This window comes from Dipteris shenzhenensis, chromosome 17, assembly GCF_047967505.1.
Source record: "Dipteris shenzhenensis isolate YYH24624 ecotype China chromosome 17, Dip_SZ_1.0, whole genome shotgun sequence".
In the NCBI taxonomy this organism is placed as follows: Eukaryota; Viridiplantae; Streptophyta; class Polypodiopsida; order Gleicheniales; family Dipteridaceae; genus Dipteris; species Dipteris shenzhenensis.
In genome coordinates this window covers 11649102-11673281 of record NC_141612.1, presented here as the reverse complement: position 1 = coordinate 11673281, position 24180 = coordinate 11649102, and the positions used below count along the sequence as shown (strand labels likewise).

The 24180-nt window shown below is 46.1% G+C and overlaps 1 protein-coding gene across 1 annotated transcript in view; it reads left to right on the top strand.

The window, feature by feature from the left end:
* The window catches only part of LOC147891687 (uncharacterized), an 85675-nt gene that overhangs the window by 14200 nt on the left and 47295 nt on the right, over positions 1-24180 (top strand). The window contains exons 4-5 of the mRNA XM_087388833.1: positions 7406-7455; positions 11938-12116. Coding sequence (XP_087244959.1) covers positions 7406-7455; positions 11938-12116 — 229 coding nt within the window. The remainder of the gene's footprint in view (positions 1-7405; positions 7456-11937; positions 12117-24180) is intronic.

Sequence of the window (24180 nt, the reverse complement as noted above, 5' to 3'; positions counted from 1 at the left end):
GACATAGTGATGCAAGCTCCAAGTGAGACTACATGTTTCAAGGATGCTATGGGCAATTCATTATGGATTGATGCAATAGAGTCAGAAGTGAGATCTATTTGAAACAATGACACATGAGATCTTGTAGTCTTCCAATTGGAAGTTTAGTGATTGGCACCAAACGGGTGTAAAGATCAAATACCATGCTAATGATGAGGTGGAAAAGTATAAAGCAAGACTTGTAGCACGAGGCTATGAACAAAAGGAAGGATTGACTATGAGCAAACACTTGCTTCCGTTGCCAAAATGAACACAATACATGGAGCCATTTCTCTCTTTTTTTCTAGAGAAACAGGTGCATGCTCTTGTACTGTTTCTGTCGCTGTGATATATGGATGGTCAGAGTACTAGACGGATGTGAAGGCTGCTTTCTTGAATGTATACCTTAAAGAAAAGGTCTACGTGTTGATGGACATGTTGGGGGGGGGGGGGGGGGGGGGGTTCCTCCGACTTCTGGAAGTGTTACCGGAGGCCTAAGGCCATTGGTGCGAGGGGAGCAAGTAGGATGTGTCAATGAGAGCATGGAACAAGCAGGGGAGGATGGTGTCACTAGTGCGAGTGCTGAATGATGGTGGCAATGATGGAATGAGCAGGGGACAATGGTGTCACCAATGGTGCGAGTGCTGGACGATGGTGTCAATGATGGAAAAAGCCGGGGAGAATGGTGTCACCAATGGTGCGAGCACGATACGAGTGCAAGAGTGATGTGAATGAGCAAGATGATAAAGTGGAGCGTAATCACAAGAGCCAACCTTTAACATGAATGTAATAGAACTCAAGCCTCATGACACAAGGTCCGTTGTACAAGGTGAAGGGGGCATACGAATTGAAGAGGGCTTGGAGTTGCGACCAGAGATGGAAGGAAGCATAGTGTATAAGAGCTAAACAAAGAAAATACACCAAAAGGACACCACCATGATACGAGCTCGTGACTCAAGCCTTTGTCCCACTCTCCTTTCCTCAATCATCCCATACCCATCCCCCTTCTTCCCCTCTCCTTAATCCCCTTTGTTGCCTTGTGGAGGGTCCCTTGTACTTGCTAAGAATCTCCTTCCATTCTCCCTATTGATGGCGTCTCTGTCTCCCTTAGCCGTTCCACCGCTTCTACTCTTGATGGCTTCAACTACTTCTGACTTGCACGCCTCCTCCCAGTTGGTAACATAATTACCCTACGTGCACCTCCCGGTTGGTCGACTGCTCCATGTGCTCTACTCCATGTGCACCGCTTAGCCCTCTGACTCCTAGTGGGTGCGGGCTTAACTTCTTCACATGTGCAGCTCCCTGTTGTTCGCTGTGTTCCACCTACACCTCTTGTAGCTTGTGACTCCTAGTTGGTGAGGAGCTGCTTGCATAAGTTGTCACATGATTGCTTTGGTGGTCACTTGACATAATTGTCACCATGGGTGACATGGTTGTCATAGTTGTCACTGGTCACATGGTTGTCACGCGGTTTGTCATAGTTGACCTGGTGGTCAATTAGTCACATGGTCCCCTTTGAACATCTACTGGTCTGGTCGTGAATATCCACAATAGTTTACCCTGCCACTATCATTCACCATCCTTGTGAATCGTGAAGTGGAAGGGAATGCAAGTGTGGCAGGAAGTTACAAGTGAGAAACGATAGTGGGTCATGGCCTTACAATGGAATAATCAAAATGACCAACGTGTTGCCTTACATCGGATAAAGAAATAAATTGTTGAATGTCTCATGGCCATACATTCTAGAATAAAAAGAAATGAAATTAAAAAAAACACCATGTATGTACAATATCAACACCAATCTATGTAGAAGCGCAAAAGACTAACAATACATCATTGATACCACAGATGACCATGCCCACGCCCACATCCGGGAGTGAGGGAGCTTGTTGGGCTATGGTAAAAAAGAAGACGAGACAAAAAAAAAAAATCCAAGTCCAAGAGCAAGAGCTTGCTTGATTGCAGTAAAAGAAAGTAGAAAGGAGAATTCCAGGAACAAGCGTGTCACGGAGCTCTAGATGCAGCAGAGCGTGTGTCCTTCTCAATAGGGTCCATGATGTTTCTTAAGTTCTCATACTTCGCCTTGTAGGATTGTGAAGGAACATGGTGGAGAGGGAGAGGGAGAGAGAGAGGGTAGGCTAGTGAGAGAGAAGCTAATACTCAAATGGAAACATAAATGAAATTTAAGTATCAAAATGAAAGGACTCCCTTTTTTATGATGTGTGCTGAATCTGTTGATGTGACACACAAGTACAATTATATATAGGATAGGAACACACACTAGAATATCAAAGTGTATATGGCCAGACACGTGGCACTCACACATAAGACTTTGCTAGAACTCCTAGTAAAACACACTAAAACACACTCGACTTCATGTTCTAACACTCCCCCATGGAGCAAAGGTGAGGGACTACTGGAATGGAACCAAGAACAGAACATGACAATGACAGACTACTAATCTATGCACCCCATGTAACAGTATGAGCGTGTTCTAAGGTTGATGCAAGCACTCTCATGGCTTGAGACTCAACATGCTCAGAGGCTCACGTCTTAGCATGGCTATATGACCAGCTCATAGGTCTAGGAATACACCAACATCCTGGAACTCGGCTAGGCCTGATAAAGAGACCCCATCAAAGCTAATACGTGGCTCCCACAATACATCCCCCTTCTGGCTCCAAAACAAGGTGACATGGAGCCACACACCATAGATAGAAAAATATCATTTTAGGAGGACTATCCAAGGCTGAAAACCTTTATTGACTCCATTACATAGGACTAAGACTCGTGAGATTATTACATTCAAGTTTTTGAGGGACTACCCAAGGCAGAGTACCCAAATACATCAAGCTCATGGACATATTTTAGAAGACAAATTCATGTGCAGTGTCATCAAAATCCAAGTGATGAATAACTTGATCGGACAAATCCAAACCAATGATAGAAAGAGCTTTGTCATTGAGATTTTCCCAAGCTAGAATTTTCTTTTCATCAGATTCAGGTTTTTTGTCTTTGCCACTAACCACCTTCCACACACCTTCCTTCATAAACAGAAGCCTCGTCTTGGTTTGCCAAGTTGGAAAGTTATTACCAGAAAAATTTTCAATGACAGTTCCTGTTTTGGAATACTCCATGTCTGCTCCAAATGTTGCAGCAATACGGGCTTTAAAAGGGAGCTTGGAGAAAAGGATAGAGTAGTATGAGCTGTAGCAGCAACTCAGCTTGCAATCGGGGCCAAAAATGACCAAGAGAAGGCGTCGGACCAGCTGGAACAGCGAAATTGTTTTTCTATGTACTAGTGCCTGGGTATAAATATCAGTGCACATACTTTCATTTCTAACGAAGTACAACTAAGTTCATTGCTCTCCTATGTATGTAGATACACAGAAAATGGTATGGACAAAAGAAGCTAAGATAACACACATGCACCAACCTTTGATTCCAGTAAACACGAACAATCACTTAGATATTTTCTTCTTCTTCACAAAATTCCATGTGATATACATACGCAGGAAGGTTCTCCTCATCAACTAGAGTTACCCCTGCCCATTCCTCTTCTTTCACCCGCAAAAGCAAAGACCACTGGTACCCAAGAACCTCATTGAACAACACTTCAATTTGAAAACTCTCAAAATACACACCAAATACTTCTGGGCCAAGCTCAAGAGATAAAATCATCATATACTTTCAGATTTGTATAAGAGAAAACAAACTGCAGCTGGAACTTGAGGGATCAGCAGCAATGTGGGCTCGAGTTCAAGAGCACGTGCACTAGTATCCAGAGCAGGGATCCTTGACATAGGCACCGAGACAAACCCTCCACAAAAAAACTGACTGAACATGAACCACACAGACTCGGAGAGAACCAAAACACTACACAACCCGAAACGGATAAAACTTAGAACTGAACTTTTCCACAAAACTTAGAGAACAGCCAGCCTCAGAATTCTATGAACCCACGGTCAAAACTCCTAAGCTTCCATGAAGGACAACAGCACGCAACTCTCCCCAAAGATGCAGTCAGCGACCAAAGAGTGAAAGGGACTGGCATATCAGGTCGCATCAACCATCTCTGCATTACAAATCCACTGCTCTGGATAATTTTCCTGGTGCTCTCACATTACATTTCATCATATCCCACGAGCCCCTGCAAAGACATCTGCAATCTCAAAAGAATATTTAATATCAGTACAAAGCCTTTTGATGAGAGTGCCCATTGACTCAAAAGCATCACCCACTAGCTATGTGCATACCTATGTGCCTACCCTCAAACATGCAACAAGTGAAAAAACTATTGACATTTGTTGGCATATCAACATGTGGCACTCGCCTCTCACTCCTGCACCTCCATTTTATATTTGCATTAATATCTACTTTCTTTTGGTTGGGCATCTAAGTATACTTCCTCCATATCTGAAGTGTTCTTTCATTACATGCATGCACACAGAGAGAGTTATCGTTTCATGTTCATTTGTGTGATCTCGGGGAGGTCTCCACTACTGCTGCGGGGAGTTGGCTATAGCAAGCAAGCTCTCTTATCTGACATGGTATCCGGTTCTTGTATGGTAGAGACCCTCTAAGCAAGGTGCTTTGCAGAATCCAGGCTTTGAGGGTGACAGGTGAGATGAATGATGGTCTTGACATTTGCAGAGTCAAGAAGATTCTGACCTCATGGAGAAATGGGTTGGTGCGCACGAGGAAAGCATGTTTGTGATCGGGATTTGTGGTGCCATAGGCTGTTGGTGCTGCATGGAAAGAATCTGTGTTTCAAGATGGTTTGCTTGTAGGGAGCAGAACCTAGAGGAGAAAGAGCTGTGGGATCATCGACTAGAGATTGAGGACGCCTTCAAGGTTTTCCTCAGAGCTTCTCCATGAGAGTTGATGGAGCATCTGCATCTATGCGTGGGTGCTGGCCCACAGTGGTGTTGGTGTATACTTACCTCCCCCCTTGTGAGCTCCCAAATGAGGGGGACATGGGGGAGGATGAATACAACATAGGATGGGTCAAATGATGATGGAGAGGAGTTGCCATGTGGACTGCAATCTGGCTGCCACATGGCAGCATGTTCATATCCTTTTTGCATTGAATTGTCAGCGGCCGTATGGGCCACCCAAGTCAGCAGCTATGGCTGATTTAATGCCCATTAATTAGGGTAGGTATAAGAGCTTCTATTAGCCCAGCCATGTGTCTTAGAAAAGGGACAAGAAATTCTTTGCAGAAATCCATTTGGAAGAGACTCTGCAAATCCCATAGGAATAGAAAAATCAGTCTTTTTTTTGGCCTTCTATTCATGGAGGGGTTGTAGTGAACGAGTGGAGGTCTAGGTTTGGGACATCACCTACTTGTCCGCATTGCCATTCTGCTGAGAAGTCCATTCAGCATTGCTTATGGGATTGCAGACATGCGAGAATTATTTGGAAAGGGATTGCTAGTCTTTTGAGCACTTTTCTTCCTTTCGCCTTCATCATGACCTGAGGCTCGGTGGCTTGGCTCTTCTAGGACCTCAAGTCTTTTATGAGAGGCATGACACTTCTTGGGCTCTTTCGGTTCAACGACATTTAGTTGAGTCATCTTTCTAGTTGATGTGCCACCCCTTGATGGATACTTTTCGCGAGACAAGCATTTCAACACGGCAATTTGTAGGTCCAGATGCACAACGGCTTTGGATGGCTCCTAGATCCACCCATAGCACGCATTGGCTAGTATTTGGACAGATATCATACAGACTTTGATGGCCATTTGGGTGAGCATGCATGGGTCCTCTTGAGTCTTGGGTGACTTTTGCCAGGAGGATTGTTCTCTTGTGCTATTGGAGGGGCTCCCCATTTGGGTGAGCATGCATGGGTCCTCTTGAGTCTTGGGTGGCTTCTGCTAGGAGGACTGTTTTCCTGTGGGGTTGGAGTGGCTCCCCATTTTCTCCAAGTCCATTATAGGGTTGAGGTGGCACTTTCAGCCTCAACTTTGGGCATACTTATTCGATGAAAAGAAGAAAAAGAAAAAAAGAAATGGGGCTAGGGGCTAAAGTCGTTTACAAAATCCCTTGCCTTTGTTCTTTCACTTGTTCTATAATTAACTTTAATTTGTAAGATTGGATGTATTCTAGTCTTATGAATGTGCCATGCGTGTGTGTGCGTGTATCATATATATACAAGGGGATGGGGAAATGGGAAGCACAAGGAGAAGCAAATAGGTGGGGTTGGCCATCTATAGGCCTCCCCTGGTCGGCCAGAATTACTGGTCAGAGAGCATTATGCAAGGTCATAGACGTGTCGACCTGCCATGTGGCCGTCAGCAGTGGGTCAGCACAAGTCGGCTGATCTGGTTTGGCGAGATCTAAGAGGATTTATTTCCTTTATAAGGAGCCAGACTGGGGGGTTCCAACCAACAAAGGTTTGAGTCTGCAAGTCACCTTTTAGGGTGAATAGTAGAGGCAGTTCTTGTGATCAGCATTAGTCCTTCCCGGTGCACATACCAAAGGAACAGATCTAGAGCATTGTAGAAGAGCAATAGGAGGTATATGAAGGAGAAGCAGTTTGGCTCATCCTTGTAGCTACTGAAGCCTATAGGAAGGCACATGGCAGAAGAGGAAGAGTCTACATCAGTGGCACATCATATGAGACCATTTTGGATGCTTTGCCTCAGCCCTAGTATGCTGCAGGTGTTTGTACAAATTTTGGCAGGTTCTAAACTCAGATTTATACATCCATCTATATTCTTTTGGCTGTATATCTGAGTGTACTTCTGCCATATCTGAAGTGTTCTTTCATTGCATGCATGCAATGGAGTGATTTTTTGTCTCTGTGATCTTGGAAAGGTCTTCCTTTGTGGGGAGTTACCTGTAGCAAATAAGCTCTCTTACATGGTATCCAAATGCATGTTCTTGTATTGTTTGACAGCACTGGAAGTGAGCTTAGGTGCATAGTTGGGTCCGTACGCATATGGTTGGCTGAAGCGTACATGTATGAAATAAGTATTCCGTACGCGTATGGTACGACCAATCATACTTGGCTTTTTTTTGGGGGGGGGGGGGGACGGGTTCCCAGACCTGTATAAAAACGTTTTTTTAAATTAGTTTCTTGACTTTAAAATTAATACAAGTTTGAAGTTGAAAGTTTTGTAGCTCTCTGTCAATTACATGTGTACAATGTATATTTTCTTGGGGTAAAATTAGGGTCACGTATGATTCAACCCCAGGGGCTGTTCCATACTCCAATCATACTTCTGTACCTGTATGCAGTATGTGTATGGTAACGTATGGAAAAAGCTATGCTTAGGTGTCAACATGTGTATGACATTCACTGATATTTGAATATGGCATGCTACTTGTTTGTTGTCTGGGAGTGAACTTAGGTGTCAACTCTGATATTGGTGATGTTGTGGCAGAGGCTACTGGTTTTGAGATTGCAGAAGATCCAGCAAAAAATTTTGAAAAGGTAAACTCACACAAATCCTCAGTACTTTTGTTTGTACTTACTGCATGCTGAGAGAGATCTTGTTTCAAATTGTTTAAGTCCATCACTTAAATATGAAAACTGTGCATGCTCAGTTCTTTAGAAGGAAAAATCTTATCTATCTTTATTATTGATACCTATCCACTCAAAGCATTGAGAAGGAAGAGATCACCAGAGTAAAAACCACTTCCTCTCGAAAAAACAAAGGGATGAATGAGCCTTTTTTCAAGGTCTAGTATATCCATCAGGAGTGGTAAATTTCAGCCTGACTACGAGAAGCAAAGAAATTACATGTGATTGGAGAGCCAAATATAGTGGGGTCGCAACTTCAAAGAACATTAAAAAAGGAGAACGCTTCCACCTCATAACATAATCACTGAGGTTTTGTAACATCTCACCATTGTCTTCTATGAAAAGGGTTCTTTACAGATTGAAATTCTGTCTCATTTCGACACAAGTTACTTCATGCAAATCTCTAGTAGCTAGTGACAGTTTGGGAACATGCAAGGGAAACAAAATTGGATAAGGTGGAGTAAATACATGAGATTTTGGGAATTGAAAAGATCAACAGTTGAAAATAAGTTCTATTAGGTACTAGTATGAGTGTAACGCATGCATCTCGAAATAGTGGGGCTCTATTTGCAGATTCCTAGGATGGTCAAAGCAAGGATACTATTTTGGAACAAGGGGAAGATCCTTAAGCATTGATAAAAAATGGGGGGTCATTGATCTTAAAAGGTGGCTGTCACTGAAGTATATCAAAGAAGATTATGTCATAGATTTTGAAAAGCACAAGGGAGAACACGAGCTCTCCCTATGCATAATAAAGATCAGTACAATAGGGAGATGGATGATCAATGAACATTAACAATAGATTTGCCATGGCAAACAGGGGGGAGGCATATAAAGACTTAGCAGCCCCTTGCTGAAAAGGTGGGGAAAAGGCATATAGGCCCTTCCAAGAAATTGGCATCATAGTGGCATGCCAATGGATCCCAACTGAATCGCACTCCTTTAACCTTTCTATGAGGGGAGGTCTAATCTCTTTGGAAGTTACCGAAGGCCAAAGGCCACTATCTGAGGTTCAAGGAGTGCATGGTACTTGGAACTGTGGCTGTTGATGGGACACTACTAGTGACTTCATCTCACAAGTCAAGGTGCGATGGATTGCGCAATAATGCTGCAAGTAGGGACGGGTACTAAGTAGTATGGGGTGCTGGTGATGGCACAAATGCGAGACAGAAGAGAAAGAAATGATCTAATGAAAAACAAAGATAGAACAAAGCTCACAAGATGGGTGATGGTGCAAGTGCGGGACGGAACAGAAGGAAACGGTCGAATGAAAGACAAGGAAAGAACAATGCTCATGCTTGTAAGAATGAGAACAAGATGCACATGCTAGAGTGAAACAGGACAGACTTGCACAATGTCACCAGGCTGAACAGAGTACACAAGTGCACCTCTCAGATGGTATAGAGATCACTCATCAGAAATCCCCAATGCAATAGGCGAGCTCATAGCTCAAGCCTCTTTCATCTCCCTCTATACAATGATGCTCTTTGCCCCCCTTTACCCTTGCCTTCCCCATTGGTCACATCCCTGGCAGAGTCCTCTTTTATTGATGCAATCTCCCCCCTTCATTCTCATTGGTTATCCTCATATCTCCTTTATCCGTCTCTTAATGGATTTGGTGGCTTTTGGATTGCGCCATCCTCTAACTCGTCGGTGCTCCCTAACTACTTCATGTGCACTACCTAATGCCTCTAAGTGGTACTGAGCTGGACCGGGTGCCACCCTCCATGTGCACTGCTGTCGGTTGACCAATTGGCCTCTTTCGGATGTCAGACAAGTGCCATCACCTGTAACTGTCCTGGTAACCACAGGTCATAGGTCATCCTTGTATCATCCAAATAGCTCATAGGTCATCCTTGTACCAATGACCTTTCCTGTAACAGTTTTCCCTGCCCTATCATCCATTGTCCTGGTGAATGGGAGAACAAGGTTGTTTTGCAAGTAAGAAACTAGAATCGCATGCCTAATGGCTATACACAAGCACAAAGAGCTCAATCAACAAAAACTGAGATGGGAATCTGTAAGACTATTCAGGAGCGAAAGCCTGCTGGACCCAGTGAAAGTACATCCGATGGAAGTATTATGGCGCTGCAGTGGTGGGCTGCCTCCTCCTCGTCAATGGTGTCCATGATGTTCCGCAGATCCTCATACTTTGCTTTATAATGATGGTAGCCAAACTTTTATTGATCATGGTTAGATTGAACAAGAGAGGGATCAACTTGTAGGGAGGAAAGCAGCTGCATTTGCAAAGTCGCATGTGACCTTTCTCGATTTGAATGTCCTTCACGAAATGAGGATAGCTTCACATAGTCCTGCTCCATGGGTTCTGCAGTTCAGCCACCCTAGGTTCCGATTTGGCATGCGCAACACTAAAGATGTGTGGGTCCCTTGAAGGAGTGTCAATGCATGCTGCAGCCCAGCTTGTTGATCAGCATGGCAGTGTTGCATCGTCCTGTTTCTGCATTTCATTCCTACCTTGGATGCTGTTTTTAACAGACTCCTTCCTTCACTTGGAGTACATTTCTTCTCTGATCCTGATAGACCCCATCCACCTCCATCTTCAAAAGCTGTTTTTGGGACAGCAGACGCTGCATGTGACCTGTGGAGTGGAAGAGGACTGCACCTAACTATGCAAAGGTCCATGACCCTAAGTATGCAAAGGTGTCATCCATGACACCTCGGGCACTTGTGAAACCCATACTACCATTGTGTCTTCTTGGAGGCATCATCGTGCGAGAAGTCATAAGTGGTGGTTGCCTGAGGGAGAGGGTGCGGGCTGGCTACATGAGATTCAGGTTGAACCCATGGGTGTCAACCTGACTAAAATGCTCTATAATAGGCTGAGAGGAAAGAGAGTCCAGAGTCTGCGTAGGGCCAGCGACAATCAACTCTTGTTAGGAAATGGATTCATCGTCACCCAATGACACAAGTCATCCTGGGTTCATGTGTGCCTCTTGAAAAATTGATGAGATGATGGCGTCTATCATGGTACTCGCCATAGGAGGATCTATCGCTGATATCACCATCGGCAGAGGAAAACCTGTCAGTGGCCTATAGGCCCTCCAATCCTCTATGTCTGTAAACACCTGCGAAGAGGGGTCACAAGAGAAGTGTCAATGATGCCCACCTGCTTTAAAATAGGACTAGACACCAGGCTCGTCGCACACGGCACCTGAGCTGAAATCGGTGTAGACATTGGGCCCCCGCCTCAGCTGGAATTAGAGTAGACATGGGCTCGTCGCACATGTCACTAGAGAACTCTGTCAATGAAAGTGCCTCAATCTCTGGTAATTATAATACAAAAGGGAGATGGAGATTGGGTTCCAGAAAGGGTTTAAAGACAACCTGAACTTGGAGGAAGAAGAGTGGTGATCAAAATGACTTTCACCTTGACTTGGCCCACTAAACCCCTCCTGAGATGTGGGTGTGTAATTGGGGCCACCATGATCTGAAGTTGAGGGGGCGAGGACTACAGTGTGAAGTATGAGAAACCTCCACTTGATAGCAGGTCAGGAATCGGGATGTAGGGCTCTGATCTACCTTTTGTCCTTCGTTCTTGCTCTCTTATGGGAGTTTGATTTTGCCCTATTTGGGTTATGTTTTGCATGATTGCATGATGTATTCTTCCCTTGAGCTTTTCTCTGGGAAGATGGGAGCATGTATCAAAATAGAGCAGAGTTTGCAAATAATAAAGGAGACATTGAAGATGAGCATCGTAAACTGTGCATATGTTTGGCTTATCGGGACATCAGGGAGAAAACTAAGATATAGGTTCTCTCATTTGTGAGTTCTCATAGTCTCTTTGGGCAACCAGCAAAAATTATCGCGTCCTACATAAAAGAAATCTTGGATTTTCTAGTAGGGTCTGAGCCTCCACAAACACCTTAACAAGATTTGTCAAGAGGACAAATAGATAAAAATTATGACGTTGATGATTATTTATAGAGATACAACTCGTGATATGTCCTACGAATCCTGCCAAATCTCCAAAAAACATTAATAATATCAGGTCATAACAGAACTTTTCCTCTTTCTGGCCCCATGAAGACGTTGATCTTTCTTCTTTCCCTTTCCTCTTCTTTGAAGTACAAGAGGGCATCATGATTCTCATTTTTCTCTTAAATATTTAAAGCATCCTTGACGAAAAAGGAGGTGGTTACTCTTGCACACTTTGTGCTTGAAGTCTCACCAGTTTACATTTTTGTTTGCGGCAATGACCCCCTAGTAATACAATTGAGGTCAAATTTTGAGGTTATTAATACATTTTCTCAGTGTGGAGACTTGCATTTTGGATATGGTTTGACTAGCTATGTTGAGAACATACATATTTTTATTTTCAAATCCACCTTTACTGTGGGCTAATTGTAGAAAGTGTCATCTGCATGTACATAGTTTCTACTTCAAACAGATGCGGCAATTTGTAGTCAAGACTCTGGAAAAACGTGAGAAAGGTGAAATTGCCCTTAGCTTCAATGCATCGTTGACCAAGAAAAAGGCTCTTCGTGCCTGGATTGCATTCTTCCAGAGCCAGCTAAAGAGGTGGACAGCAGCAGGACAACTTTCAAACTCGGGTATATTTGATATCGCTATATCCTCTCTTTAGAATTTATGCCTTTCGTACTATTTGAGGGTTTCCCTTGCAATAACTTCTTAGATTATTCAGAAACGCTAATTTTATGTGTTAAGAGAAAGATTCACTGTGATTTGATTGCTGGATTTTGACACAAAACCCCCAAGCTACTGATTGCTAGGTTGTTGTTCGTCCCCAAGAACAATATTTATAGTCACTTTTCTTAAAAGTGCAGAGAACATCATACATGTAATGTGATGCAGAAATACAGAACACCTTATTCACCCTACAAATGTGGAAGATTTCTAGCAGTGGAAATGATGTGTTCATATTGAACATTGACTTTTTGCGTTCTACTATACACACACAAGCAGGCTGCAAGAAATGGAACGAATTGAACCTCAATTCAAGGGCTATCTACTCTTAGTTGGATTTTGATCTTTTGTTAATAAGATTCTTAGGGTCTTTCGCAACCACTCCCTTCTACTAGGCCCACTAGGTCTATAGGTGCATTATATTAATGTCTCCATTACTAGGAGCTAACTCTTGTATGTGGGTGCATTTAAGGCATACATAACATCTAAACAATAATATCTCCCTGAGCTTGACAGTTGTTTCAGAAAACGTTGACAGATCAGGTGCAGCCATTTTGTTTGCAAATGACTCCAAAAGCTTGTTAAGAATCATCATGCTAGAAATTCAACCCAACAGTCCAACAAATTACAAAATTTAAATGTGTCTGAGGGGAGGGGTTCCTATCCTTCCAGAGGTATTACCGAAGGCCAAAGGCTGCTGGCGTGAGAAGCATAAGTGTCGCAATGCTCTAATGCAATGGATCACGCAGAGTGCACCGTGCATGGTGTGCAAGTGCCGTATGCTATACTGCAGTGAACGACGACGTACGAGTGCACTCGTACGAGTGCACTATGCTAAATGACAATCACCTGAGAACTCCACAACATAAGTAGAATAAGAAAATCTCGTCATACACTAGTGAACAATCCCCATATTGGGAAGAGAGAAGAAAAATGAGAAAGTGACCAAGATGGCCAAGGTACATATCACTGGACTAGTGTCTCTAGGTCACAAGTCGCAAGTCACAAGAACACATAGGTCTATCCCCATAGTAGACAGAGGGTACACACAAGTCTCTCCACTCTCTCTCCTTGGCGAGCTCGTAGCTCCAGCCTCTATCTCTCCTCACACTCTCCTTTCTCCCGCTCCAGTGCCGAACGCTGAATGCTCCATCCTCTCCCTCCCCTCCCCTTTCCCCCTTAGCCTTCATCCTCATCCCCGCCTTGGTGGAGGGCCCCTTCTTCGCTGAGAATCTCCCTCTTTCTTCCCATTGGTCATCCTCTTATCTCCTTAGCTATTGAGGATGGCTGTTGTGCCGTTGGCTCTCTTGATGGCTACGGTGACTTCCTGACTCCCTGACTCGCCAGCCTCTTCTAGTCAGGATGGTGTAAATTCTCCATGTGCAGGTGAGCTGGATCACCGCACCACTGAACCACTGTGTAACTGTAAATACTCATGACTGCTCCATGTGCTAAGCTCACTCTCCATGTGTGCAGCTCTCGATGAGATCGCCTTGGGCCTTGGGCATGATACTCCTGGTTGACCAGTGGTTGACATGTGTCGACGCATGGTTGCCTCGGATAGTACTCCTGAATGAACCCGTGTGATCAACTCCTCCTGTCGTGTGGCTGACTTGTGTTGACACATGGTCAACATGTGGTCAACACATGTCGTCATGTGGTCAATGCCTGTCGACAGGTGGTCAACGCTTGTCGTCGTGTGGTCAACATGTGGTCAGCACATGTTGTCATGTGGTCAACGCAAAAAAAAAAAACTGAGTACATCCTGAGGTAAAACACCCTGATATTTACATTGAGAGCCATTCAGCCTGGCAAAAATCTAACAGTGCAAAAGAAACCAGAAACCCATGTATCAAATTACTGAGGGAGGTCCTCAGTAGCCTTCTCCTCTTCCGCCTTCTTATGTAGCTCTGTGGCCTTTTGCTCATCCCTTTGCTCTGCCCCAGTCATATGTAGCTGTGGATGGGGTGTTTTCTCCTCAGCCTCAAGCATGTCCATCACGTTTCTCAAATTTTCATACTTGGCTATACCGGTGGTATTGCCGGTAGTAATGATCCTTTTGCCCTTGCAAGGTGGACTGGGAAGTATGGAGGGTGGCCAACTATGTTCGAAGGTTTGTGAATTCTTCCTCCATGGATGAACGCTTCTTTTCCAATTCAGCCACTCTAGATTCTGATTTTTCCTGGGCAATCTCTGAGGAAGACGATGACTCCTTTAACTGTGTGATTTCCTGTTGAAATCTGGTCACCTCTGTGACATGCTGGCTTTGCAAAGTTGCGAGAGCTGCTGCATGCTAGCTGCGTAGTGTTGTCATTTCTGCTTCCCATTCCTGCTTGTGACTGTGGAGGCGATCCTCAAGGGCAGCCCGCTGAATGTTCCAAGCGATGTCACCCTCGTGAATAGCTGAGTCCTTCTCTTTCTGCCACCTTTCCTCCTGTTGCCGAAGTGTCACCTTTGTGGCATGCTACTGGGCTTGAGCTCTTTCAAATTCTAACTTCAAATGTTGCTGTTGGGAGAGGAGCTTATGTGCATAACCTGAGGAATTGAAGACCGCTGTCCCTAGCTGCGTGAAAGTGCCATCCATGATACGCTGAGCAAGATGCAAGGACCTCTTCATCCAGGTGTACCTATCGCTGTAATTCATCCTGTCAGCCAAATTAATCACGTCCCCCAATTCCTCGAACATGTCAGGGAGAGCTCCCTCTTCCTCCGTAGACAGGTTGCCTGTAGGTGCCAATTTATCTAAGTGCACAAAACATGTCGGGGCCCTCCAGGTCTTTAGGTTTTGTGCGAGGCATTCTTGCAAAGAAATGGTGAAGATTTGATTCAGATCCTCCTCTTTCCCACATACTGGTGAGCGTTTCCTGTGAAGAACAGATAGTATTTGGCTGTAATCTTTATTCTATTTTTCCACAAGAGACATTTGAAAGCGGTGGGCCTGATGAAGCAGCTATGTAAGCTGTGAACATATCATTCTGATGAAGTGGTGGGCAATCCATAGACTTGGGCGAACTCCCTCCCTCAAATACCTCCTCTGATGCTGAAGTGGTTGATGAAGGATCTCTTGGGGAGGGGGTCCCACTCCGGTCTCTGCTCCTGTCTCTGCCCTGTGGTGGTCATGGTGGGGAGGTCGAAATGTGAAGTACTCCCTGAGAAGACAGCCCCTGAGAAAGCTCGTGGGAGTCAGGGCCCAGAGTAAGATTCAGGTCCAACACATGGTCAGAGGTCGCCTGAACTGTGGTGATGATTGCATCGGTGAAAGTGGTGGCAAGGGAAGATGAAATGGCTGCAGTTCTTCGCAAAAATACACTTTTCGAGGAAGTCACTGGTACAACACCCGTCGTCACTAGTACAATAGGGGGTGTACCTGGTGCAATCAGACCCACTGAAACTCTGGAGATCCCTGGAGAAGCCTGGACAAGTGTGACTGATGGAGATGCAAGTCCGGGCACGGGACATGTCACACAAACAACTTGAGCAGGGCCATACCGTTGTAGATGATGAGATCATGCATTCTGTCCAGATCAAGGAGCGCGTGTCCATAAGGTGTAATAGGCCCGTGTCGGTCCGATGAGGTCCTGGTCATACCTGCTCCGTCTAGGTCCATGTCTGGTAGCATGATCGAGTCGTCTCGAAAGTCTAGGAGTGGTGCCTGGCGTGTGCTTGTCCTGGCGTTGAAGTCCCCAACAAGGAGAACTTCCCCGTGGGCTGAAAGGTCTAGGATATCCTGATGTAAGGGTGCATATGGCGATGTCTCACCCTCCTCTCGTGCCACTCTGGCGAAGTGGGATGTGTCTGGTGGGAAGTAGCATATTGCTATGAAAAGGTCACGGGTGTCTGTGCATCAGATTTGGATCCACATGAATCGGGAGTTTGCGTCCTTCCTCTCACTGGAGATGGCTCCAGCGAGAGAAGACCTGTACAAAGACCTGTACAATACTGCGACCCCGCCTGATCCTCAGATTGCTCATGTATCCCTCGTCTCATCCCTGAAGGATGACTCCCATGTGTAGCCACTGACCATAAGGTACCATTACAGTTCCAAATGTTGTAGTCTAGGGTCTCGGAAACCTGAGCCTCATAGGCCCCATCCCCCCTAGGGGGTACAGGTGGGAGCCCGACAGGTGCCGGTCAACAACCTACCATCTCGGACCACGAGAGGTAGAGGTGGACAGAGAGTCGAAAGAGAAGGAGTTTGTAAGAGAGAGGTAGGGGGTTGGACATAGGGTGGAAAGGGGAGGTTTTTGTAAGAGAGAGGTAGAGGTGGACAGAGAGTGGAAAGAGAAGGAGTTTGTAAGACTGAAAGAAAACATGATACAAATCACAGTAAGGGTGGAGCTATTGAAACGAGCATCATCACCCGTGCTGAATCCTAAGTCTGATCATACATAATCAAATACATCTGGATGTAACAATGAAAAGAAAAGAAAAGGACTGGAGCGGAGCGGAATCCTCCGTATGTCATGTTGCCCTGGTTGGTGCATAGCCGGTGATGGGACGTTGGCGCCTGTCAAGGGGTGCCGTGCGTCTCAGTCTCCTGGACGAGGCTCGACACAAGACCAGAGCCACCGTGACTCCCATGGGACGTATCCCGGGTCTAAACAATGACGGGAGGTCTCCCAGAGTGATCTGTGTCTCCCCTCGATGTCTCGTGTGTCGTGCTACAGTCGTCGGGTTGGGGTCTCTGTCACGTCTGCGGCTAGTGATTGGAAGATCAATGTCACTCGATGGGAAGAACTCTGTGATCCTGCTTTGAGAGGTGTCTAATGATGTGGCCAAGCCTCGTCGGCTGAGTAAGTTGTTGGACCCTCTCGTGAATGAAGGCGCATCTCTGATCTGGGTAGGCGAGGAATCTGGAAAGGAGCTCGAAGCCATCTCTGAAGAGGTAGTGGTAGCGACCTCGGATCTCGTAGTACACTGGGCACCTAAAAATAAAATGCTCCTCCGACTCAACCTCTTGGCAGTCGCACAATATGCATAAGTGATGCTCCCTAGGAATCCCCTCTGCTCTGCCACTCTCTATGCGGAGGTGGTGTGATGATATCCGAAACTGTCCGAGGGAGATCGGTAGTGAGTGAGGCATATGAAGCTCAGTGTATCCCGGTGGTGTGATGAATCCCTCCTCCGAAATACGAAGACAGTAATCTCTGTAGAAACTTAGCTTCATTGGGAGCTCCCTCGGCTCCAACCAGGTCCTAAAGGTGTGTAGCTGCAGGAGATCCTCTCGAATGACCTGGTTGGTGTGTGGCCCAATTGGGATGGTGGGTGGGAGTACCGGAGGGGCCTCTAAAATGTACTGAAAAGAAGGTATCCTATCGATGTGGAACCCTAGTCTCACAAACCATCTGTGAGTCCGTGCATACCAGCATCGCTCATCTCCCTCTACTGCCAACCTCATGGAGGAATCGAGAGCCAACCATGGCAACCTCTCTCTCCCTGATGTGTAGTCCCCATATGATCTAACCTGGTGTAGATATGTGATGGTCTGAAAGGCTGCATCTAGTTGGAGTGGAGAAGCACCACACTTGGCCTGAATGATGTGATGCGGTACAGATGGTTTCCCCCGGATCATCCGTGCGAGCATGAGGATCTGCAGGCGCTCCACCCATGTCCACTCTGTCTCTGACATGTCAGGGCCCCAACAAGGGCTGCCATACATACCGGCTGGTCGGACCAAGGAGTTGAAGAGAAGAGCCTTGGTCCGAGGGTCCTAGAAGTGGGAGTGAAAGCATTGTCTCTCTAGCCGAGCCAGTGAGGCGTATCCCCTGCTCAGTCTGGCGTGCATCGCTGGTCTCATCGTGAAGATCGGGCCGTAGAAGATGACCCCCAAGTAAGTGTATGAGGATATGATCTCAATGGGTGACCCACCGAAAGTAAAAGTAACCTGCTTCCATTGCATGTTTGCTCGAGAGGTGTTAAAGATCATGACCTTCGTCTTGCGAAGGTTGACCTCCAAATCATGGGATAAACAAAAAACCTGCAGTGCATCCAGGTGTCGCTGGAGCCCCTCGGGTGTGGATGACAAGAGTGCCACGTCATCTGCATAAAGAAGAATCTTGATGATGATCCCGACAAGTGAGCAACCGGTCCCTCCGAATGCCCCCATGAAAGTCTCAAGCTCATCAATGTAGAGGCCAAACAAGGTCGGTGATAAGGGACAACCCTGTTTGACCCCTATGGTACTCAAGATCTCATCTGTCCAACTTACGCTTGTCCGAACTCGGCTACTCTCTCATACAGTGCCATGACTGCCCAGATGATCTCCTAATCAAATCCCAGTGTCTGTAGGCATGTGATGAGACGAGCTCGAGGTATTGTGTCAAAGGCTTTGTGGAAATCCACAAATCAACAATATACCCTCTCCTTCCATGATCTGGCCTCGTCAATGACACTCCTGAGTGAGAGTATGTGATCCATAGTCCCATGGTCTCTCCTGAAACCGGCATGACCCTCTCCTCTGAGCCCTCTTATCTTTGCGAACAGGCTGACCGATGCATCCAATACAGCTGCATACCCAGGAAACCTTCTTGCCTTGGCCGCCCAAGTGGTTGGTGCTGACCGGAGCTGTTGGAGGGGTGTGCAGTGGATGAGGCGGATGAGGTGGGGGCACGAGCTAGCGGTGTGGTCCTCTTCTTGTAACGTATATTTTTGGAAGAGACGTCCTTGAGGTGAGCGGGGCCTTCTATGCTACCTTCACATCCTCTGGGAGTCGGGTCCGATCGAAGTGACGTTGGGCACAGAGTTTGTAAGAGAGAGGAAGGGGGTTGGACATAGGGTGGAAAGGGAAGGGTTTTTGTAAGAGAGAGGTGGGAGGTTGGACATAGGGTGGAAAGAGAAGGGAAAAGTGACACAGGATGAAAAGGGGAGGCCGTAGTTAGAGAGAAAAATTGACACGGGATGAAAAGGGGAGGTCGCACTTAGAGAGAGAAAGTGGCAAGTGGCACGGGGTGAAAAAGGAAGGCCTCACTTAGAGAGAGAAAGCGGCACGGGATGAAAAGGAGAGGTCGCACTTAGAGAGAGAAAGTGACACGGGGTGAAAAAGGGAGGCCTCACTTAGAGAGAGAAAGTAGCATGGGGTGAAAAGGAGAGGTTGCACTTAGAGAGAGAAAGTGGCATGGGGTGAAAAGGGGAGGCCTCACTTAGAGAGAGAAAGTGACAAGAGATGAGAAGACGAGGCCTCACTTAGAGAGAGAAAGTGACACGGAGTGAAAAAGGGAGGCCGCACTTAGAGGGAGGCCTCACTTAGAGAGAGAAAGTGGGACGGGATGAAAAGGGAAGGTCACATTTAGAGAGAGAAAGTGGCACGGGGTGAAAAAGGGAGGTCTCACTTAGAGAGAGAAAGTGGCATGGGGTGAAAAGGAGAGGTCGCACTTAGAGAGAGAAAGTGGCATGGGGTGAAAAGGGGAGGCCTCACTTAGAGAGAGAAAGTGACACTGGGTGGAAAGAGAAGGACCCATGTAGAGAGAGAAAGTGGAGAAGGAGAAGATGTCACCAGGGAAGGAGAAGGCAAGAGTGTATATAGGACTAGAAGGGTGTTTTCTCATTGATCATGGTACCTCTTGATGCGTGACCCATTCACTGGTGCAGGTAGGAGTTTGCCTTCCAAAGTGGCCAAGTAGACTCCACCACTTGGGATAAGCTTGGCAATGAAAAATGGAACAAACTTAGGTTTGTGTTTGAGAAACTTACTGGAATACAAGAGTACTAAATCACCAACTTTGAAATTTCTTTTTCTGAGGTTTCGGTCATGCCAAGCTTTTTGTCATTTCTGCCACACTTCTTGAGCGAAGACTGCTTCACGTCGATGCTCTGCTAGTGCCTCCAAATCCACAAGCTTTCCATTGTGCAAGCTTCAAAGTTGTCATTTTTGTCTGAAAGAACTTTGTGGGTGTCAAGATGAAATTCATAAGGCATGACGGCCTCCAGTCCATAACCAGCTTGAAGGGTGAATACCCAGTACTCGCCTTGTAAGCAGTTCGATAGGCGAATAAAGCAGCTGGAAGTATGTCATCCCCATTTGCTAAAGAACCTAGGCAAAGACGATGCATGATCCCGCACATTGTGCGATTTGAGCTCTCAGCTAGACCATTGGTGCGTGGGTAATAGGGAGATGAAAATTTGTGAACTATTTGTAGCAGGTGAACCAGTGCATCAATGGTGTCATTTAGGAAGTGAGACCCTCTATCACTTATCAACTCAACAGGACAGCCAAACCGAGAGATGATCTGGTCATATAGAAATGTGGCTACTACCTGGGCTGTACGGTTCTTGACTGCCTTGGCTTCGACCCATTTGGTTCCATAGTTGGTGGCAAGCAGAGCATACTTGTTCCCTTGGCGTGAGGAAGGAGAGATGGGTCCAATGAAATCCAATTTCCAACGATAGAAGGGGGGCACCGGAGTGAATGGTTTGAGAGGAAGGTACTCGCGCCTTGTAGGCTTGGGGCCTGCTTGTTGACATGAATCACATCTGGTCACATGAGCATGGCAGTCGCGGAAGAGCTTGGACTACTAGAACCCTGCACGCATGATCTTCCGAGCAGTAGCATCTGAGGCCATATGCCCTCCACCTATGCCAGCGTGTGCCTCTTCAAGAATGGATTGTGTCTCGTGGGGAAGCACACACCGTCTCAAGATCTGGTCCTTCCCGAGCTTGTACAATTGACCTGCAATCAACTTAAAAGGAGCAGCTTGAAGGATCCGCTTGCGTTTCTTTGTTGGAGTCAGACCTGGAGGAAAGCCACCTATAGACAAGAGGTGTACTATGTTGGCATACCATGGTGGAAAGCAGTCCACCACAAACAGGCATTCATCAGGTAGTGCCGTCACCCCGAACAAGCCCGCATCGGGTAATTCATCGGTGATACCACTGGCTGGTTCCCGGGAATGTAACCTGGACAAGTGGTCTGCACGTTGACGCAGTCTCCCAGCCCTCACCACAATATCGAATTCTTAAAAAAGAAGAATCCATTTGCTTAACCGGCCACCAAGAGTAGGCTTATTCAATAAATACTTAAGAGCTTGATGACTAGTGATGATCACAAACTTGTTGCCCAAGAGGTAGTGATGATACTTGGTCATGGCATAGACCATGCCGAGGCCCTCCCTTTCTGTGATACTGTAATTGCGTTTTGCTCCATTGAGTTGTCGATTGGCAAAGTAGATGGGCAAATCAATCTTGGTATCCTGGTTAGGTTGAGCCAATATAGCACCTACTGCCCACCCACTAGCATCCACATGGACATGAAAAATTACATCCCAATCGGGCTGCCTGAGGATGGGGCCCTTCACGAGGCGATGCTTCAGATCATCAAAGGCTAGTTGTTGCGAGGTGGCCCAAACAAAGGATTGGTCTTGATGTAGGAGTTCTGTCAGTGCAACAGCAATGTCGGCATAGAAACGTATGAACCTTCAGTAATATCCTACATGCCCTAAGAAGGACTTCACCTCTTTGGGTGTACGAGGGATAGGCAATGAGATGATCACCTCTACCTTTCTGGGGTCTATAGTCATGCCCTTAGCAGGAACAATATGACTAAGGAGAACACCTCGGAGTGCGAGAAGAAACATTTGTCAGGGATCAAGCACAAGCGCACTTCTCTGCACTTATCAAAGACCCATATCAACTTATGTAGATGATCATTTTGTATGGCCGGATCAAGATGGGAGGCCGATTTACCATTAAAAACAGAGAAGTCATCTAGAAATACCTAAAGAAACTTGCCGATATTCTCCTGAAAGATAGCGTTGAAATGTTGCCAGGGCATTACATAATCCAAAGGGCATCATTTGGTAGGTGTATGTTCCGCATTGAGTGACAAAGGTAGTCTTGGGCTGATCTTGTTCTTTCACTCGGACTTGGTTGTACCCGCTATATCCATCCATGAATGAGTATAAAGCATGTCCTGCCACTGTCTCCAACACTCTATCTGTGAAGGGAAGGGGGAACCTATCACGTCGTGTTGCAGCATTCAAACTCCGATAGTCAACACATATTCTAAGTTTGCCAGTCTCTCTTTTGGGTACAATGACAATTCCGCTGACCAATCAGAGTAATACACTGGGTAGATTAATCCTGCTTGCTCCGTTTTCTGTATATCTGTTTGGACTGCCTTGCCATAGTTGGGATTCATGCGGTATGGACCTTTAATCACAGCATCCAGATATAAGTCGATGCGATGCTCCATGAAATCAACGGGCACCCCCTTCAGATCTTGTAGGACCAAGCAAAGACATCCGCAAATTCTTTAAAAATGTCGGCGACTGTAGCTAGAAGATAGTCATGTTCCCAGACCCAAGTGGCTAACTTCAAATGTCGGGGTTGTGGTTCTCAGTCCCAATAGATACCGCCAGTTCCGTGCCTCATCAACAGGGGCAATGCATTGGGATGTTGAGGCACTTGGTTCACCCATTCTCAGTCTTGTATGTGCTAGAGTATCTTCAAGGGGAAAGTCCCCCTCCACTTCTCTCAACCAAGATGGGGGGTAAGTAACTGGTGGGTTCTCGGGTACTGACTGAGATGTAGAATCAGTAGTCAGGAAGGTCTTGAACTGAGGGGTGGTCGGCTTCTGATAAGAAAAGGTCAAGCAAAGTGAGATCGGCCATGTCCTCATCTCCGTATCCAGTATGCACCCTGGGTCCCCCCAAGACCTCAAGCTATTGGTGGTGATTCTCCTCAAGTTCAGCAATGTCTATGTCACTTTCTTCTAAATCACTATCACCATCACTTTCTTCTTCATTAGTGTTACTGTCTTCTGTATGACCATCATTGCACTCAGCAGTACCATGGTTGTACACCGTAGTACCATCATTGTACTCTGGAGTACCATTGGTGGGTTGTGCAATACCGGCCTTGTATACAGTAGATCCATCATTGTATCCTATAGTACTATCAGCATCATTTTGACCAATGTCCTCCATGTCGGCCACTGGACGATCCTCAGTGTTCACTTCAGTACCATCATTGTCCTCAGTACGATTAGTGGTGTCCACTGTAGTACCCCTAGTGACCATTCTCTTATACATGTGTGGACTATTACAAAGTCCAAAGGGCATCCTTTCGTAAACTAGTTCAGCTAGACCCTATGCATGTGGTTCTGGGTGGATTTTTGATACTGCAAGTAGGTGTTCTTTGGGATCTTCTTGTTGGCATAGTTCCACCATGTTGATGGCTAAGGAGCCCAGGGCTCCCATCCAATCCAAAATGACAGCTTCCTCGTCTTCTTGATTAGCCCGATCCAACAAGTAGGTCAAACTTTCGAATCCTTCCAGGGTTGTCTCCTCATTGATATCTTGGTCACCACCCATGGGCCAGTCCTCACAAGCCCAATGCTCCTCTTCGGCTCCGGCTTGTTCTTCAAAATCCTCCTCTCCCAATTCTATTGGTATGTGCCTTGCCTGTCCTGTGACCATATTTATTTCGAGGGATGTGGATCCCAGGGGCAATCAAACTTCATCAGTTGACCAATCTTGAATGGCCTTTGTGGACCGCAACCATGGCCTACCAAGAAGGAGAGGGTAAGTCTGCTCATTTTCGGTCATATCAAGGATAACAAAATTGGAGAGAAAAGTTACTCCACCAATCTTCATGTGAACACCTTGACTGCACCCATTGGTTTAACTCTGCGTTGATCAGCCATGCGTACTTGAAAGTGAACATCACTTGTCAATTTAACCCCAGTTGCCCCCCCCCCCCCCCCCCCCCCCCAAAAAAAAAGAGACTTCTATTAAGTAAGAAAGAAACCCGCTAGAGCAAGCTCTGTGCGGAAATACACCATGCTAAGCATGTAATAAAAAACACCTCAGAGGAATGAGGTAGAAAGAAACCAAGGCTGAGGCTGAAAATGCCATCTCAACCCTGTAGAAGTCTCAGCAAAGAAGGGAGAGTCTCTCCAATCTCTGAGAAAAGTAACTCTCCTGGAGGAGGCTGCTCGAGATGATCCCTGCATGGTCGCCCAAATGGCCATCAGAG